Below are 17,102 nucleotides of genomic sequence, written 5' to 3' on the forward strand. Positions count from 1 at the left end.
TGGGCGCCACGTGACGCATAACCCCTGGTAATGGAGCTTTATGATTACACATTGTCTAAAATATGGTCGGAGTCTAGTGTGTCAGAACCTTTACACGTGTCAGATTTTGATTGGTTAAAAAATCTCGTCGTTTATTTTTTCAAGTTGTCGCCTCAATACATATTTTTTGGATTGTTTTGGGAATCTTGATTTAAGTATGATTTTTTTTTCTCTTTCTCCTTTAAGATAATTTTAGGGAATTTTCCCAATTCATAAAGTTGATTATATTCCATTACAAAAACATTGACGCTTTTACCCCGACAATCCCCTCGTAAATTGTAATCGTAAGCAAGCCGATCCTGTTCATATTTCGAAGCAGCAAATTCCAACATGACGTACAACTGTGCAATGCCTATCGTACAACTATTCACAGAAGACTAGCTTTTGCAATAAATTACACATTAAATATTAAATAATAATAATAATAATAATAATAATAAACGCCACATAACTCAGCGGTAGCACTATATAAATCGTCCACGGAACAACTCAAACCATCCCAAAACCAAACTTGAAACTACAATCACATATTAAACCAGTTCTTCCAAAAATGGCCGACGAGGTGAAGTTATACGGAGTTGACGGAAGTCCGTTCGTTTGCCGAGTGAAAATTGCTTTGAATCTCAAGAAAATCGACTACAAATATGTCGTGGAAGATCTAGGCAACAAGAGTGCCGATCTTCTCAAATACAATCCTGTCCATAAAAAGGTGCCTGTGCTTGTACACAACGAGAAACCGATCTCGGAGTCGCTTGTGATCGTTGAGTACATCGATGATGCATGGAAAGGAGTTCCGATTTTGTCAAAGGATGCTTATGAGAAGGCTCAAGCTCGTTTTTGGGCCAAGTTCATTGATGACAAGGTAATTTTTTTTTTCTTCATAATTTCCATTATTATTTTTTTTATTAGAATTGATCAATGGGAGTTGAATCGAACGCGAATCATAAGTTGGTTGTTGCTCAATTTTAGAACACTCACTTTACAAGTGAGAGGTAGGGGATCAAACCTCACTACCACCAACTTATATGAGAGATATGATGGATGACCCTGGCTTGCCAGGGTTCGAGTCCTGATCTCACCCGGTTTTACCGGCTCCTCGCTGTCGTGCCGTTTGGCGGGCGTGGGGTCGGGTTTTATCCGGTGAATCCCTCAACAGGTGGACCGCTAGGGGCTTCGTCCGTCCGGACTAGTGGCCGGCTCGGGCTACCTTTAGCCAATGGGGGCCGCGTACGGAGTACTCGGCGTTACTTAGTTGGCCGTTCAAAAAAATAAAAAGAATCGAATGCGAATCGAATCGGGATCATGGCTTTTTCATTAAAGAAAGTATAGGATTCTCGCCTTGAAATATGATCACACACCTTTTATAATTTAATTTCACATATATACCTTTATTATTTGAAAATTTTCTTATATTCTTAATCAAAACTTAAAATAAAAGTAAAACACACGTATATATACTTTATTTGTATTTTGGTCAACAACAACATCAACGATCAGCGAGATGAACATAACATATATGAAATTTCAAGTTTTAGAAAAAAAATTAGCTAAAAATTGGTAAATAAACCTTTTTAAGTTAAAAGATGTGCTAAAAATTGGTTAATAAACTTTTTTAAGTTAAAACACACGTATATATACTAGTTTCGTTAGCACCAGGGGGTGATGGGAGAATAGGTGGGTAGATGTTTACCAGTTGGATCATTGACATGAACGGGTTTAACTATATGCATTGTTGTGTCTTCGGGCGAGTATTTACAGACGTTCGCCTTAAGTGAGGGTTTTCTTCGGATTAGAATACGAGTGTATTCTAATGTGGTGAATTTAGCTACTAGTCTATTTAAAGCTTTTTAAAGAAAAAGATTGGGCATAATGATCATTTATTAATCGTCTTTTAATTAATTGTGTATGAATATGTTGTAACTACTTTGTAAATATTTTAATTATGTATGGATATATATGTTTTTATGAAAGACATGTAACAACATAATCAGCCCCTTTGAATTGAATAAAAATTGTACATTTTTACATATGTGGATATTGATCTTTTTTTACCGGATAACCATAACTTATTTTGCATTTATTATATGCTATGTTTAGTGCATTCCTGCATTATTCAAGGTTATTGGCAGCCATGGAGAGGAGCAAGCTGTTGCAGAAGCTCAAAAGCAACTGCAATTTTTAGAAAACGAATTGAATGTCAAAGGTAAGAAGTTTTTTGGAGGTGGTAACATCAACCTGGTTGATATTGCTGCCACTTTCATAGCATACTGGGTCGGAGCAGCTGAAGAAGCATTAGGAATAAAACTGGTGACCAAAGACAAGTTCCCAAAACTAATTGAATGGGGTGGTAACTATATTAACTGTCAAGTTGTCAAGGATGGTTTACCTCCAAGAGAAATTCTGGTTGCTTTCTTCAAGAAGCGGTTTGGTAGCGCGTAATAATTTTCTTTTGACAATAAAGTTTGGTGTTTGAATAAGCAGCTCTTAGATGCTGGTCTGCTTTATATTATGTAGCATGTAATGTTACGAGTAACCTTTTTGATGTTTTGACATTTTGTTGAAGATACAATGCCTGATTTTGTTTTGTAGTTTCGTTTTACTTATAATGAATAAAATGTTTGTTTTTATGTTGGAAATTTGATATTAAATATTTACTAAAAGTATTACAAAGATTAAATATAGTTTAAATTAAGTCAATTTGATATTATATATGTAGGGTGGAGTTATTTTTACAAAGGCCATTAAAAATAAGACTTATGAGAAACCTTAATTAAATGACATGTGTAAGGTAGGAAACAAAATAAAAATGGTATATAAGTAATATTACACATTTTCTATCTTTACATGTAAGTCACATGTTAATTCTTAAATCATTTTTAAATGTTTATAACTTTTTAATATAATATGTATTTTTTAAATAAAATTCATCATAATAACAAATGTTTTTTATCTTTAATTTGAGTATGATTTTGTTATATAAAAATAAACAAAAATTATGGTATTGTGTCTTTTTGCTACCATTGTGTCTTTTTTTCGTCATTGTGTCTTTTTTCGTCATTGTGTCTTTATGTTTGTTAATGTGTTTTTTTCGCCATTGTTTTCTTCAACTGATCATTGTGTTTTTTTAATACTGATAACACCGTTGTGTATTAATATGTAAATATAATAAAAAATACCAACAAATTATCTAATACATAAAACACAATAATGAATACATATTACATAATAATCTAAAACGTAAAACACAATAATGAATACATATAACACAATGACCTCAAACGTAAGACACAATGGTAAATACATATAACGCAATGACTTGAAACGTAAAACACAACGCAATCTACATATTATACAATGACTTGAACGTAATACACAATGAACATAATACTATTTTTCTCAACTTAAGTGAATGTTGAGCACAATGATAAGTAGAAAGACAAATGTTGAGCATAAAGACACAATGACGAACAAAAAGATACAATGATGTAATCTTTGTTTTAATTTTTATCTATAATATGCGTACCAATTGAAAAACACAATGACCAAAATCTATAACATAATGCATAGAAAAACTCAATTAAAAACATAATGGACAACTAAATAACACAATATAAAAACCCACTAACTTTTTTTTATTTTTATATAACAATATGATATTCATATTAAAAATAAAAAACGCTTGTTATTATAGTAAAAAAAATTTCTAAAAAAATATTGTATGAAAACATTATAGACGTTTTAAAATTATAGAGGAATTGACATATGTCTTGCATATGAAGAGAAAAAGTTATCATAAGTGAGTTATTACATTCATGCCCTTCCCATCAATTGTTATTCTTAAATTAACACTAGTAGAAAAATGAGCTTTAGACGCGACTGTGTTTTCTTTTTTGACGCGGTTGACACCCAAAATTGCGTCTAAAAAGGTTCCATGAATTCACAAAAATCTGCTTTGTAAAAAAACCGCGTTTAAAGCTACAAAACAGAGTCAAATGATATGGGGCTTATTTTTTTAGCCGTGTTTTTGGTATAAACCGCGTCGAAAGCTTTAGGTTTTAATTAACCATAATACACTTGTAATTTCTTGTAATTTTTTCTAGGAAATAAATTTGAACCGATATATAATAAACATGTAAACAAACATCTGGTATTCTGAAAACTTGAAGGAAACAAATAAAACTATAAAATTAACGGAATTTGAAAATTTTTAAAGGGTTTAAGAAATTATATACTTATATTTCTGTGTTCAAAAATCAAAATTATGGATAGACTTTTAATGCTTTTAAATACATCAATTTTGGATTATACATTCCAAATTTTATAAAAATGAAATCTTAACATTTGATGCTTTATCAAGTAGAAAGATATATTTTATAAAAAAAAGGTAATAGAAATACTATGTGAAATAAAGAGGCGGTGGGCAATTAGAAAATATGTAAAGAGGCTGTAAACAATCTAATACGTAAATAAATCAAAGTTATCAGACATGGTTATTTACAATAGGGTCAGTTCCCAAGTCATACGAATGTCATTATTGAGTCAGGCGATACACGAACTGATTAGACCTGGTTAATTATTTGCAATAGGATTGATTCTCGAATCATGAGAATGCACGAAACGAGCCCGAATCGGATTAACTACTACAAAATAACCAGCTACATAAGGTTGTGTGTAGGGGGCGACATTGGGGTTTTTTAGGACGACATTGGGTTACAACACCACCCCACAAGCGATAAGTGAGGGGGTGGGATTGCTAAATTTTTCGCCGGGTTTGGGTTCTTTAGGGTCATTAATGACTAGTTCGAATTTGGGTTCTTTAGGGTCATTAATGACTAGTTCGAAGACCAAGAGCTTGAAAAGAATATCATATTAAGGGAGAGGTAATCCCAATTTCAGAGAAGAGGAAAAAAGTCCAATATAATAATAATTAAACCTTCTTTTTTCCGGGGGGGAGGGGTGGGGGGTGGCAATTCAAAATGGGGTAGCGACGCAGCTTGCTATTCGATTACCTTCTATTTTGATGTAATCACTACCTTTCGGTGACATTTATACTTGATATTTATATTGTTGGCATTCTAGTAATAATAATAATAATAATAATAATAATAATAATAATAATAATAATAATAAAATACATTTTCTTCCTTTCTTTAAAAAAAACTAAACTGAGAATTTAAAAAAAAAGGTGCAAGACACAGACACGGTTTTGGATTTGACCCACATTATCTAACTATATAAACTCTACTAGCTTTAGAAACCCGTGTATTACACGGGATAAATTAATGTATAAATTACAATGAATCATTTAATACAAATAAAAAGATAATTAAGTCTCTTTATATTATGTATAAAAAATGTATTACAAATAGTCGTTTTATATCATTAAATATATTTGAATTTTAAATCGACAATGGGTTGTTCTACCATCGGTATACAATAATGATGCAATGCTACTGGAAGCAACATTTAAAACAATGAGACATTTCTATGTTAAAGATGTAGCTAAAGTTTTTCACAAAAATGTAATACATTCCATACCCAACCATAGACAAAAATGACAACAGATTTTTTTTGAACAATTTTCATGTTATCCTTATAAACATATTATTGTTCAACTATCACAATAGTATTATAATAAATATAAATAATGGAAAATTTGTCTTTGATTTTAAGACTAAATATTTGTAAAAAAATAAAAACAATATATTATAGTTTTCTTTTCCCTTTTATTTAATATGAAGATGTCTCAAAAAATTGAATGCTAATCTACTCTTTAAACATAAACTCATTTATATATACATTTCAGTTTTAAAGAAAATATATTTAGACACGTAATTATTATATTAATAAATTTATGGCACTAATAGTTCAATCAATTGAGATTGACCAATTAATACGGCATGTTGAATTTATAATTAATACTATATTTAGACTCAAGATTTTTTTTCTTTTCCATCAATAGAATAGAAGTGATTTTGGCGGGAATTTGATAGTGAGAATTAATTTCAGAATGCCATGTATCAGAATTATTTTCTTTTATTAGTATAGGTAGATGAGCCAGTTTCTATATCAATTTAACAAACTCTAAACTAGTCTCTCTCTCTCCATTGTTCCGGGTAAGATTTAGTGCTCTTCGCATGCTTTGTACGTTAATAATTTTGCCTAACCATTTTTGTTGTTATCCAAATAAAGCTTTCTATGGATCATGTATTACATATAGGGGTGAGCAAACATGTCAGACCCGTGATGCCTGATCCGGACCCGTTTAGTGTTATTCTCAGTATCGGGAAACCTGCCTTACTGTAAATAACTAGGTTTCATCGGTTCTGGTCTTGCGAGTCTTACCTGGTTTATGCTCATTCCTAATTACCCGAGTTTCTACTAACGTATTTTCTAATCAAAACTTTCTTGAGATATTCGTATTTGAAGTTCATAATTATGGATAGAGTTTGAATGATTTTAAAAATTGAAATTTTATGTTATATTAAATATGATATTAGTAATAAATAAGCAAGATATTTTACAAAAAAATTGATTTACACATATTAATATGATTTTAAATGTATAAATTTGGATTATACATTCCAATAATTTTAAAGTCTGGTGCTATCTGTAGTAAAATATTTAAATAAAAATAAAATGATAGGCCCTGATTGTTTTCAAAATAATTGACCACAAATGCATTCTTCATTTACCTTGTATTTATAAAAAATAAAAAATAAATATTGTGTGAAATAAAAGGGCGGCTAGTTCCAAAAAAATAAAAAATAAAACTAAAGAGGTGCTAAACATTATCCCTCCAAATTACAAAACCCTAACTAAAGTTAATTCACGCAGTTAATCTCACAAGTTCGATTATCTTCTCCTTGATCTGTTCAAGCCCTAACCCCCCCCCCCCCCCCCAACCCACCCCCACCCCACCAAATCACCACATTTGGAGCTAAATTTTGCAACAATTTTGAAGATCAGCCATCTGGTATTATTTTCTGTTTCAAAAAAGTAACAATTCTTTGCTTTGTTCATTCTAATTATTAATTTGTTTTCCAAATTTGGTCAAAATTCTTGACGGGGTTCTTCTTTTTATCGATCAGAAACGATTCTGAGTTGTTGATTTATAAACCAATTTTGTCATCAAGCGTGTAGGTACACTTTTAACTTTTATATTCAATTAGAATTTTGTTTAAATAGGTATGAAGTAATTAAACTTTAATTGCTTTCGTATGTTTCTAGTCCCAGTTAACTCATATGGACATGTGGTCCCTTTGTATGCTGATTTTTTTAGCTTCCATTATTTCATGTCTGACTTAATTTTGGTGGATGATTTCCCTAGTTAACCATATGTTTTCTATTTATTGTTTTAGATGTCAAGTTCGTCCGAATTTCATGATGGTACTTTTTTGTGCGATACTGGTATTCTCGACAATATAGATAATGTGGCTTTTCTCGACTCCAATTTTGATTCATTTGAACAGATTCAAAATCAGCCCGTTCAACAACAAACGGTAATTAATTTGTTTGTTTTACTTCTTTTTTTAACCTACCTATGTAGCAGATCCTCATTTTCTGCATAAATTTGGTTCAAATAGAAACATATTGAACTAAGAAAGTAATGATACTTAAAATAACATGTGCTAAACACCAACTAAGTACACAAAAAAGTCATCTTGTATAAAATTTGGGGACAAATGAGGCTGAAGTATGTGTGATTATGTTGATTAGTTAGGTTATTAGCTCCTTACTTCACTTGTCATTCTTTAGTTATATTTTCAATTACACCTAAAATGTGTTAAATAATTAATTTTGATTTCATCTAATAACAAATTGTATGTTGTTTTAGATAAGAACTACCCGAACAAAGTCGATTCAAAAGCCTCAAAGTCAACGACAAAAACCGAAGCAAACTAGGGCGAAGCAAAATAAGGCTAAAGGTAAAAGAAACCAAGCTGTAGCTAAACCTACATATAAAGATTTATAGTACAAATGAGTAAAAATTGGTTTGGAGAAAATTAAAAAAAGACCTTAATGGCATCAAAATATGGCCCGTCGATTAGAAAACTGTTAATTGATATAGCAGAATTTGACCTATTAACACCGAGGAATACAAGATGAATTGAATATGAATTTGATTCAGAAATCTAACAATGATTTATGGCTTCTCTTAGTCATAATGAAACGATTACAAAGAAAGAAATCTCAAACCAAATGATTGAGTATTAAGAAAGAATTACAAAGAAAATGAAATTGAAAGTATTATCTAACTAAACCCTAATTTGGTTATAAATACCATTAACAACCTAGACTAAAAGTGTCACCTTTAGTCCCTTTAATTACACAAGTTGTGTAAACACTAACCATCTTACCAAGAATGACAATAAGCCCCCTGGACTTATATTACCAATATCTGCCTTTGACTTTCGTTACCAAGGCATATATATCATAACAATCTCCACATTATGCCTTTGTCAACTAACATTAAAACTAATCACCAACATGTATTAAATCCAAACAAGTGTTGAACTTTGGACCGGGCACAACTTTGGTTAACATGTCTGATGCATTTAACTCAGTATCCACATAATCAACTTCAATCTCCGTTGAATTGATTATTTCTCTTATAAAATGCATCTTTACTGTAATATGTTTGGTTATCTCATGATAAATGGGATTCTTTGATAGCTTAATTGCACTTTGGTTATCACACAACACCAAAGCTCTATCAACAATAATCCCCAATTCTGACACAAACCCCTTTAGCCACATACACTCCTTAACAACTTCAGTTAATGCAACATATTCAGATTCAGTAGATGACAAAGCTACCACCTTTTTAGATGTTGACTTCCAACTTACTAAACCACCATTTACCAGAAATGCATACCCAGTGACAGATTTACCCCTGTCTAGATCTTTGGCAAAATCTGCATCTACATACCCCTTCACCATCTCCACTCCACTACCACCTTTACCAATCAATATACCAACATCATGTGTACCATTTAGATACCTCATCATCCACTTAACAACCTCTCAATGTTGTTTACCAGGGTTACATAAAAATCTAATGACTAGGCTAACAACATATCCTAGATCAGGTCAAGTGCAAACCATTAGGTACATTAAGCTACCTACTACACTAGAATAAGGAATTTTTGACATTTCCTTTACCTCCACCTCATTAATAGATGAGTCCTTCTATGATAGTTTAAAATTCTGACCTAAAGGAGTAGAAACTGACTTACTAAAGCTCATAAAGTAATTAGCTAAAACCTTCTTCACATAAGACTTTTGAGTTAACTTCAAGATCCCAGCAACCCTATCTCTTGAAACTTCCATGCCAAGAATCTTCTTTTCACACCCCAGTTCCTTCATATCAAACTCCCTTTTAAGTAACTCCTTTGTAGCACTAACCTCTTCTTTTTCTTTTTAGGCCACAAGCATATCATCCACACACATTAAAAAAAATACACAAAAGACCCCTTTGTATATTCCTTAAAATATACACAATTATCAAAATTACTTATGTTAAAACCATTTGACACCATATAGTCATCAAACCTTTTGTACCACTGTCTTGGAGACTACTTCAAACCATATAGTGATCTTTTTAACAATCACACTTTATCACTATCTTTCTCCATGTAAAAACCCATAGGCTGCTTCATATAAATTTCTTCTTCTAAATTCCCATGAAGAAATGTTGTTTTTACATCAAGCTATTCAAAATCCAATACTGCACAAAATGACAATATTACCCTTATTGAAGCATGTTTCACAACTGGAGAATAAATCTCATTGTAATCCACTGCTGCCCTTTGAGTGAATCCTTTGGCAACTAATCTTGCCTTGAACCTAGGAGCCTCCCCTTCTTCCACTCCTTTAAACTTATAAATCCACTTACAACTTACTAACTTCTAATCTTCATGCTTGTTGACTAGCACCCATGTGTTATTCTGCTGCAATGATTCCATCTCTTCTTTCATTGCTTTAACCCACTCATCTCTATGCTCAGAGTTAACAACTTCATTATAAGTCAATGGTTCATTCACACTTTTAGATTCTGCAACACTAAAGATATATGCAGAAATGTCTTCCATGTTCCTGAATCTTGCAGGTGGTACAATGTTTCTTCTGATTCTGTCTTTCTAAGTTATAACTGGAAGTATTAGTACTTGTGCTTCTACTATTACTTGAACTTGGATCACCACTTGAGACTTCAGTTTAGTTTTTTTCTCTTTCATCAGCATCAATCAACTCCACCTTAAACTGACCATTTCCCTCCTCATTTTCCAATGTTTTCCCAATTATATCTTTATACATTGTATCCTCCTTAAACACTACATCTCTACTGATTATAACTTTAGATGTACCTTCATTCATTCTCCACAACCTATACCCTTTCACACCACTAGGGTAACCAAACATCACACACTTGACAGCCCTTGGTTCAAGTTTTCCCTGATTCACATTAGCATAAGAAAGTGAACCAAATACCTTCAAATTATCATAATTTGCAGGTTGTCCTAACAACATCTCCATTGGTGTTTTCATATCAATGGTTGTAGATGGAGATCTATTAACTAAGTACACTACTGTACTTAATGCTTCTGCCCAATATACCCTTGGTTTACCAGCACTAATTAACATACACCTTATCTTCTCAAGTAAAGTCTTTTTCATCCTTTCAACTGGACCATTCTGCTGTGGAGTTCCCAAAACAGTCATGTCTAGCTATGCCTTTATCTTTACAAAGCTTACTAAACAACCCATTACAAATCTCAAGACCATTATCAGTTCTCAACTTTTATGTTTTCCTTTTTGTCTGAGTTTCAACTAAAACCATCCATTCTTTGAACTTCCCAAAGGTTTCATCGTTATGTTTTAACATATATACGCAGACCTCCTTGAAAAACATCAATTATTGAGAGAAAATACCTTGCACCTCCTAAGGATTGTACTTTTGCAGGACCCTACAGATTAGCATGTACATAATCAAGTATATTCATTGTAGGATGCAATCCTTTCTTAAAGCTAATTCTCTTAGCTTTTCCAAACACACAATTCTCACAGAACTCTAACTCATAGTTCTTAAGATCTTTAAGATAATCTCTAATTTAATCAATCCTTGTGGACTAATATGTCCCATTCTTCTATGCCAAAGCATAGCCTTGGACTCCACCTCTTTCTCTGCAACATTTGCAGACCTTTTTGACAGAACCTCACTATCCAAGAAATAGATATTATTACCCTTCCTTGTACCAGACAGAACTGTCATGGATCCCTTAACCACTTTGACCTTACCATTCTTTAGATTTACTTGATAACCATTGCTCTCAAAGGTACCACGAGATATTAAATTCCTTTTTAAATCAGGAATATACCTAACATCTTCAAGCTCAATCTTGGTTCCATTATCTAACTTAAAAGAAATAGAACCAATACTTTGTATCTTGCAATGTATATCATCTCCTAACTTCACATACCCTTGATCCATTATTCTCAAGTTCTTGAAATACTCCTTTTCAGGAGTCACATGATAAGAACACCCGGAATCCATAACCCTTCACTAGACCCTTGTAACCTCTCGAAAAATACCATACATATTTTGGGTTAAAATTGTCATCTTTAAAAATAGAAGGACCCAAAAATATTTTAAATGTGGTAAGATTATAAGTTGGAAGAATTCAGTAACTAATAAAATGAGGGAATGGATATCCATCCCACATGGAAAGAAGGAAGAAAATGAGACTCTTTCACATGGGTATAAATAAGGAAGATGAATTCCATTCCACGTGGAAAGTGGGATAGATTTGGAAGCTCTTTATAAGGGATACAGTTTCCATGTAATATTCTTTTATGCTTAGCATGCACCCAGTGGTCCTAGTGGAGGGTTCGGAGCACTCGACGTGCATGCGCATAGGCATGGGTTCGGGTGAGGATGATGGCGACGGCAACGACGAAGGGCGATGGGCGAAATGTGGCGCTCTTTGCACTTCGCACGCTCGCTTCGCCGCGAGCCGCCTTTATGTTTTTGGAAAGTGGAAACGAGATTTATTGATAAATCGCGACACCTCATCGCATATCGCGATGGGTATGTCACAGAACCCCAAAGTGGGCGGTGTCGCGATACACGATCCCCCAAGTCACAACGTCATCACGTATCGTGATGACGTGGTCTGATAGACAGTGACGCGTGCCCCGCCACGTGTCCCCATATGGCACAGCGTGTCCAGCCACGTGGTGCTGGCACGCCTACTGATTACGCGACAAAGCTAGTCGCAATACGCAATGGCCTCCCAAGGTCCCATCGCGTATCGCTATGGAATAAAATATTCAAAAAAATTGCCGCCAGATCCATCGCGATACGCGATGGGTAGCCTAATCAGCTCTATAAATAGGGCTTCAAGTCCATTCATTTCATCATCACAACCTCACTCTCTCTCCAGAAACCACTCTCTCACTACCTCGAAAAGCATGCCACCGACCCGACAGTTATACCTAGTAATTTGTGCCGAAACCCGACGTTGCCTTGAAATTCATGCCATCACGAGAAGAACCGAAGTTTCGCCTTGAAGTACGTGACGAAGAAGATTGACGACCGACGTGCCTCGATTTGCGTGCAAGAGAAGTGTTAATCAAGATTTCTTGATAAAACGTGCAAGCGTGGAAGTGCTGCCCGAGAATCTAGAAAAATATAAACCAAGCAAGGTAGGGGTCATGCCCGAATAAAATATTATTATAATATTAAAAATGCTTAGACCCTAGTCGGGTGTATACTTGATACCTCGAGAATAAATAAAGAAAATATAAACAAAGAAAATATAAATAAAGAGATATGGATATAAAATAATTTTTTGTTAATAATGAAAATATTATTTAAAGTTTCTTAAATAATAAGTAAAGAAATAAAGTATACGTTTCTTCAAAAACGGTACCAACTGTGAGTCACACGCCTAGGCCTAAGATGGGGGTGTGACGGATTGGTATCAGAGCCATTAATCTTAGCGAATTAGGTGTTAACTAATAATACCTAAGCTTCGATCCAAGTGAAAGAATTTCTATTATTATTTGTTTTATATAATTAGGGATAAGATAGGCTGGTAACCATTTCTTTCCCCCCCTTCAATATAAACCACCCATAGACGTCGTTCAAGAAAGTGATAGACGACTTTATGCGCGAAACAAGGAGAGCTGGATGCCCCGAACCAATACTCCCAAAAGACAATATGAGTGAAGATTACTATGAAGACTTCTTTAACCAAGATCATCTAATTGACCGACCCACATCGATGTATTTTCCTGGCACTGAACAACTACCAATCAATATACCAAGCGATCCTCCGAGGCAAGAGTATCATCCCACAAATATCCCAAGTTTCCATCCATCAAACATTCCCGATTATCGTCCTTCTGACATCCCGATGTATCACCTGTCTAATTAAATGCTAGCGAACAAGCAAATCAAGGTTGAACCCAAGTCCGACTCATCAAGCTGGATGCAATGTCATTCCGACCAAAGACGATGGAATTTCGGAACACCTGTCCATAACCCCACCGACATTCACTCCAACTCCTACAATGGTCCTTCCCGAAGACCAAAGATGAGAGACCTTCAACCATACGAAAGATACCACCTCGACCCTGAAGTAACTAGTAAAGCAATAACCATGGATGAAGAGGAAAACCCAGAAGAGGAAGATCCAGAAGAAGATGAGGAAATCTCTGAGGAAGTAAGTACTATAGGGGAAAAGCCTTCAATCGATTCAAAATGTGTTTGTCCACCCGATGAGGGTTGTATACATCCCTTCTATCATAGGAACCCATGTTATTATCCAAAGAACCATATATACAATATATCCAAGAAAGAAAGATCAGATTTCCACCTGATTTTCCTCCTTTCCAAGGTATGATTTCGAAAATTTCTGAACAAGCAAATGACATTCCGTAACAGGAAGCAAAAGTTGAAGCTTTCTTTAATCATCCATTTGAGGCAACATTATCACCATATGCAAAGAATAATTACAACATCATGATGATGGGTTACCGTGACCCACCGCCGCAATATGGATATCCAAACGTCATGCCACAATCCTAGAAGGAACATCTGGATCGAGCTCTGCATGAGACTGATGAATTGAGGAAGAAGGTTGATACCGAAGGAAGCAAGGAGAAGAAGATAGGAGATAAACTTCTCCACAAATGAAACAAGATGAAGAAGATAATTAAAAGTTACATGAAGGACTAGGAACCTCTTCAAAAATGTTGTGTGTTTGATAACGTGTTATGTTTGTACTTAGAATATGAATGTTGATCGTTCATATTGAATATATATATATATATATATATATATGTATATATATTAAATGTGATATATATATATTTATGTGTAATGTGTATCGAAGTAATATATATATCCTTTGATGATATAATATGTGTGATCAATAAAAATACGTGTTTTAAGAAAAGAATATGTTTATTTTAGAATGTCAAACCAAGAAAACTCTCAAAATGCAGAAGCTTCTCAAGGAGAAGGCAACTACGCACAAAATGGACCTGCTCAGCAAATTCCTGAGAAATTAATGAATAAAATACAAGATATGATAGCAAGAGCCGTAAGGGCATAATCAAATCGAAGAAGTGAAACTAGGCAAATCGAACACACTCAAAAATTAATAAAATTTAAATCACGCCCTAACCCATCTCATCCCGAAGAAAGCGTACATGAATTAAACGTAGGTGGTGATTTCAATCGTAAATTTCAGAAACTCAAGATCGAAGGTTGTTCGTTCAAAGACTTCAAGAACTTCGGCCCCAAGGAATTCTATGGCGATAAGGCGCCATTGCGACACTTAGGTGGCTAGAGGAGATGGAATCGATAGTAATAAATAGCAAATGCGTTGAACAAGAAAATATTCAATACACGGTGCAAACGTTCAAAGGAGAAGTATTAGAGTGGTGGAACACTCTGATTATGAGCAAGGGGAGAGAACGGCTATATCAACTTATGTGGGAAGAATTCAAAGAAATGGTGCTAGCAACGAATTGTGCACCACAAATAGGAGCTAATAAAAAGACATGCGATCCCATAGAAATACATCACAGTTCCCCCTTTTTCCGGATTATTTCCGATGTAATCATAAAAGGCTAATTACTTGAAAACGGCTCTTCTGCTCATAAACGAAATGTTCCAAGTGTTCATGGAAATTATTGCTCCCAGTGGACCATTTGTATCTATATGCATCAGGATCCCGATTCATGGATCTCTCGATTCGAGGAAAAAAAGAGTTTCTCTTATTCGTATTAACTACTATTGGAGGAATGTTTTTTTGCGGTGCTAACGATTTAATAACTATCTATGTAGCTCCAAAATGTTTCAGTTTATGCTTCTACTTATTATCTGGATACAAATGAATATCTTTGATCATGGAATCCCCATTTGAATGATTCACGATCGATCTTTTTATTAAGTTTTGCCCAAGATCAAATCCAATCGAAGTTTCTTAACCACAAGGTGGTTGGAACTAATCTTCGCGAATATAATACCAAGTTCCAAGAGAATTGTAGACTTGTGCTCCAGTTGGTGACTCCAGAATCCAGCAAAGTAACCCGATACATATGGGGACTTCCACGAGAAGTTCGCGACATGGTAAGGTCTCACTTACCACAAACTGCCGATTCTGCCATGGAATTGGCTGGTTACCTGATGAATGGTCTGATCTGCAACAAGGAAGAAGACAAGAAAGTGGTGCCCAAGTGACCACAAGAAGATTGGAAGCGCCCGATTCAAGGGCAAAAGTGTCGAAGAAAGGAAAAGTGGAACCAACTCCAATTATACTCAATGAAAGATCTGCAAAAAGTACCACAAAGGCCGATGCCACTTCGCTACGTCCGCAACAACTGTGTGTGACTCATGTCACAAACCAGGACACACAACGGCTGGCTGCTGGAAGAAGTCGATGACTTTCTACAAATGCAAAGAAATGGGACACCTCAACTTCGAGTGCCATAAGAACAAACCCGCTACTGGTGGTGCAGGAGGAAGCGGCCACAAGAATGAGCTGAAAAAGGGTAATGCAAGAATCTTCATTTTTGACACCAAGAAAGAGGCCGACTTTCCGGAAATCATCACCGGTACGTTCTTAGTTAACAACATGTATGCTAGAGTTTTATTTGATTCAGGTGCCAATCTAAGTTTCATAGATTATAGCTTTTGTAGTCTATTAAATGAACCTCTAAAGAAATTAAGTAAAACTGTAAGCGTCGAGACAGCTAGTGGTGAATTAGTTAAAATTTTCGAAGCCTTAGAAAACGGAAAAATCTTGTAAGTTGGTTATGTTTTATCCATCCAATTGTTTCCCATGACTCTTGCTGGTTTTGATATAGTACTTGGTATGGACTGGTTATCCGATAATCATGCCCGTATCATTTTCAACATCAAAATCATAGAACTTCGAGCCACGGATAAACGAACCATTTGAATTGAAGGGGACAACAACGCTGGACAAGTTAGCATAATCTCCATGATTAGAACTAACAAGTGTTTGAACCAAGGATGCTTAGAATTCATGGCCTACATCACCGAAGAATCAAAACCAAAGGAGATAAATGACGTGCCTATTGTCTCCGAATTTTCCGATGTCTTTCCCGACGAGCTGCTAGGGATTCCACCCGATCGAGAAGTCGAATTCAAAATGGAACTTATGCCAGAAACTGCACCAATTGCCAAAGACCTGTATCGATTAGTGTCAACCGAGATGAGGGAGTTGAAGAAGCAATTAGACGAACTACTAGAGCCTTGAACAAAGTAACTATCAAGAACCGATACGCACTACCTTGAATTGACGACATATTTGATCAATTACAAGGAGCGAGTTATTTCTCGAAAATAGATTTACGTTCAGGCTATCACCAACTAAAAGTCCAATCCAAAGCCATCCCGAAAACCGCATTCCGAACAAGGTATGGAAATTATGATTTCATGGTCATGCCGTTTGGTCTCACTAATGCCCCAACCGTGTTCATGGACATGATGAACTGAATATGTAAACCTTGAATAAATTTGTTAT

General features: G+C 34.7%; 1 protein-coding gene across 2 annotated transcripts in view; it reads left to right on the plus strand.

The window, feature by feature from the left end:
* The first annotated feature begins 260 nt into the window (after positions 1-260).
* LOC143630141 (putative glutathione S-transferase) overlaps positions 261-17,102 on the plus strand; it is a 94,909-nt gene continuing 78,067 nt past the window's right edge. The window contains exons 1-2 of one of the 2 annotated variants that reach the window (XM_077099226.1): positions 469-901; positions 2,137-2,620. In XM_077099226.1, the coding sequence (XP_076955341.1) occupies positions 590-901; positions 2,137-2,478 (654 nt within the window). In that variant the 5' untranslated portion in view covers positions 469-589 and the 3' untranslated portion in view covers positions 2,479-2,620. Of the gene's footprint in view, positions 902-2,136; positions 2,621-17,102 lie in introns of those variants that run through there. The other variant, XM_077099228.1, reaches the window with a different exon arrangement.

This window comes from Bidens hawaiensis, unplaced genomic scaffold, assembly GCF_021521415.1.
Source record: "Bidens hawaiensis isolate Kalapana, Puna unplaced genomic scaffold, B.hawaiensis_p1.1 tig00005567_1, whole genome shotgun sequence".
In the NCBI taxonomy this organism is placed as follows: Eukaryota; Viridiplantae; Streptophyta; class Magnoliopsida; order Asterales; family Asteraceae; genus Bidens; species Bidens hawaiensis.